The sequence below is a fragment of the Henckelia pumila genome, chromosome 4, assembly GCF_033568475.1.
Source record: "Henckelia pumila isolate YLH828 chromosome 4, ASM3356847v2, whole genome shotgun sequence".
Taxonomy (NCBI): domain Eukaryota; kingdom Viridiplantae; phylum Streptophyta; class Magnoliopsida; order Lamiales; family Gesneriaceae; genus Henckelia; species Henckelia pumila.
In genome coordinates, this window is record NC_133123.1 from 133,394,412 (window position 1) to 133,397,801 (window position 3,390).

At 31.2% G+C, this 3,390-nt stretch overlaps 1 protein-coding gene across 1 annotated transcript; it reads right to left on the reverse strand.

Annotated features, from left to right (window-relative positions):
* Window positions 1–507: 507 nt before the first annotated feature.
* Window positions 508–2,494, reverse strand: LOC140867255 (nicastrin-like). Its single transcript, XM_073272331.1, has 5 exons — window positions 2,309–2,494; window positions 1,922–2,041; window positions 1,724–1,838; window positions 908–990; window positions 508–831 (listed from the first exon to the last, which is right to left on the reverse strand). Exons 2-5 carry the CDS (start codon window positions 1,989–1,991, stop codon window positions 737–739), a joined length of 363 nt encoding a protein of 120 aa, XP_073128432.1. The 5' UTR covers window positions 1,992–2,041; window positions 2,309–2,494; the 3' UTR covers window positions 508–736.
* Window positions 2,495–3,390: the final 896 nt, after the last annotated feature.

Consider the following 3,390-nt stretch of genomic DNA (forward strand, 5'->3'; position numbering starts at 1 on the left):
AAAAAAATTGTATATATGTATAATTTTATAAGAAATGATAACTGTTGAAATTTGTTAAAGAAGTTGATACAAAAAGAGGATAAAGAGAGTGGTAAGAGAAAATGAGATAATTTAGTCACACGAGATACGTTGGTTTAATTTTTGGTTAAATAAAAAGAAAATTTGATTTGATTTGACGCACCAATTTGATTATGATGAGGTATATAACTATCATATGAGCATAAAAATAAGATAAATATTTTCTTCTTGGGATGAAAAAAAAAAAAACCATGTCGGATAACCAAAAAATGTCTATCCACTATTTGTTTCATATTGATATCCTAACGAAATACTCCACTGCATTTCATGTTGCTCAGATAGTCAGATATTTATGGTACACTAGTTTTGAATCATCATGTAATAATTAATGTACCGAGCATGTGTTGTGACGAATGTAAAAGCAATAATTTTAGTTATTTACAAATTTTTATATGGCAAAGAAAGATATATGGGTGTGTAAATTGTTACTTAATATATCATATTTAATACGGTTTGTCACATTTAATAAGCTCGGACTAAAGGCCAAGATACAATACCAACTTGACCTCTTTCCAAAAAAATAAAAATAAAATACCAACTTACATGTAACTAACCGAAACCGACTTCTCGTTCAACATTTATTTTATAGTAATTATTATTATTATTATTATTAATGCGCGTAACAAAATTGACTACCAGAATTAGTGGATTCGGGTAATCATTTTTCACCACATACAGCTGGATTCCACTCAAAGTTGTTGCTTTTATATGGAGCAAATTCAGCTTGTGGAAACTTTACATCTGGGGAATTTCCTGCAATGACCACCAACTGTTAGCTGATGAATTCTTCTCTCAAAATTCAACAAACAAAATTAACTATATAACTTACCCTTTAAACCATTTTGGACCTGAGTGCTTGCTTCAACTAAAACCCCAGCCACATTCCTCGATAAATTTGGATCTTTTGATACTCTAAAATACAGACAACAAACAGTGCAAAACAATAAAAGAGAATATTCCTCGTTTGATTGGGGTTACCAGCATAAGCCCCAGTAGTTAAGAGAAATTAATCAGAAATACAAGTTCAAAAGATAAATGTTTAAGGAAAACAATAATGTGAATATGCCATATTGAGTAAGCATAGAGAACAATAAATGTGACGGAAACTAAAAGCAGACATTATAAGGACCCACAGATATTATAACGCCTAATTTCTCTTTTGTCATTTTAAAAAATTAAACACATCCAAGTGCTCAGTCATTTACCATAGTAATTACTATAATTCAAATTTCGTTCTATACTCTTTCTTCAATGTTTGCTGCTACTAGTGTCAGGGCAAATAGTTTCGTACCAATTTTGGTGAATATTAATCATGGTTCTGAGAGGGATGAACTGGTGTCAACTTCATGAAATGCATTTATTTTTTGGGCACCATGAGGAAACTGGTGCAGCAGGAGTAGGAAAAGAAGAAAAGTAAGAAGCAAACAACGAGTTAAATACATTGAGAGACCCAACCAAGTCTGCCAACAAATGGACAAATGTTGCTGATGATAACAGAAAAGGAATTTAAATGTATTGATGGGACAAAGGATCAGAAAAACCTTTAAAAAAATATCAGAATAGTAAAACGAGCAAGGAAGAAAATTCAATGAAGAATGAAATTGTTGATTTTTGGCAGATATATTAGAAACCAAAAACTGCATGCCTTGAAAGTAGGCTTTCAAATTCATCAGCAGAAACCAATATTGCTGTTGATCTGACCAACATATTTGCATTCTTGAATTGTACAATTGGAGCAACAACTTTCCCTCGACCAGGATCTAAAATCCAAATTGATAATTAGCTGATTAGGCACTAAAAGATAAGCGGCTGACTAATTGAACATTATAATTAAAGTACCGACTTGAACAGCCAATTGCCCCAGAAATGTTGAGCAGTCGTACACATGGATATCCGTCAATTTGTGTGTACATTGACTTTTCAAGATCAGGAACTGACTCAAAAGAATTTGTCTTCCCTGAAGCTGTTCAAAGCCAATAAAGCTCAAACCCAGACCAAACTAATATTAAATTAAAACATAATGCCAACACAATAAAACCAAAAAGGGGATTTCAAATAACAGAGCATTTACATTATCAGAAAACAACTCAAATGAATTTGACTTATCTGAAGCTGTCCAAAACTAATGTAGCACAAACAATACTTCAATTTTTTTTTTTAATGTTGTAAGCATGACCAAAAAAGAAAAACGAAAACGGGAAAAGCCATAAAAAATTCAAAGATCACTGACCCACTTGAGCGAGATTGGCTATGCCAAAACTGTCCAAAATCAATATAGCTCAGATGTAGAAGCTGCTCTAAGCATTATTCTTTTAACTAAATTATAATGGATTTCACAAATGGAATAGAATTAAAATTTTCTTGTTTGAAAACAAATAAATCTTCCACACATAGCTCCTGATAACAATGACAATAATAATAATAGACAATCAAACTCCACGTGATTAAGTGTAACACCCGGTATTTTAATTTCGTAAATCCGCCTGCATAATTAGGATATTTAATTATTTAAATTTATGATTTATGGGTTAAATAATTCTGTGAATTATTTATGCATGATTTAATTTATTTTTAAGCATTTAACCCATAATTAGTGATTTTTATAATTTTTAGTATTTTTATTATTTGATCGCGTAGACGGGACCGTGGACGGACGAGATGACAACTTTCTAGCCAAATTATTTTATGAGTCTTTTTGGAGCCTTAAAATATTATTTTGAGTTTTATTATCTCAAAATTTTAAGTATTTAATTTTATTTAATTTTAGGGGTCATTTTTATCCAAAATTAGTCAAAATATTGACTTTTTAGTATTTTTAAAATTCCCCTAAATTAATAATTCGAGATTTTTATGTTGTTATCAGATTTTTTTTAAAGTTATAATTAGGAGTTTAAGTTACATATTTAATATTTAAAACCTTTTTATTTTTTAATTATTTATCTATATTTAATTAACACCAAAATTTAAACCTAATCTACCCAAACCCCATTTAGCCGATCACTTCACCCCTTAGCCGCCTCCACCCTCACAGAATAGTCATCTTCTTCATCGATCTTCAGCCCTAAAACTCCATAGAAGATCGGTTTCAAGGTTCCAAGCAAGCCAAAGTCGTCCCGTCGTCCCGAAGTCCTTCCTACACGTGTTAAATCCATATCTACGGTGAAAGGCATGATTTTCCTTCTCATTTTAACGTCATATCAGTATATATTATGTAGGTTATGGTAGGCATCGAAATCTTTTGAAAACTTTTTCAGAAAAATCGATTGATGTTGGTTTTAGGCGCATTGTTCTTCGATTTCATATGCATGCTCA

What these genes read in the sequence shown, in the direction of transcription:
- LOC140867255 (XM_073272331.1), bottom strand. Translation starts at nt 1,991, where the DNA reads ATGTACACACAAATTGACGGATATCCATGTGTACGACTGCTCAACATT. An exon ending in TGGGGCAATTGGCTGTTCAA is followed by an intron (nt 1,839 to 1,921) that starts GTCGGTACTTTA and finishes TTTGGATTTTAG; the next exon opens with ATCCTGGTCGAGGGAAAGTT. An exon ending in TTTGAAAGCCTACTTTCAAG is followed by an intron (nt 991 to 1,723) that starts GCATGCAGTTTT and finishes TCTGTATTTTAG; the next exon opens with AGTATCAAAAGATCCAAATT.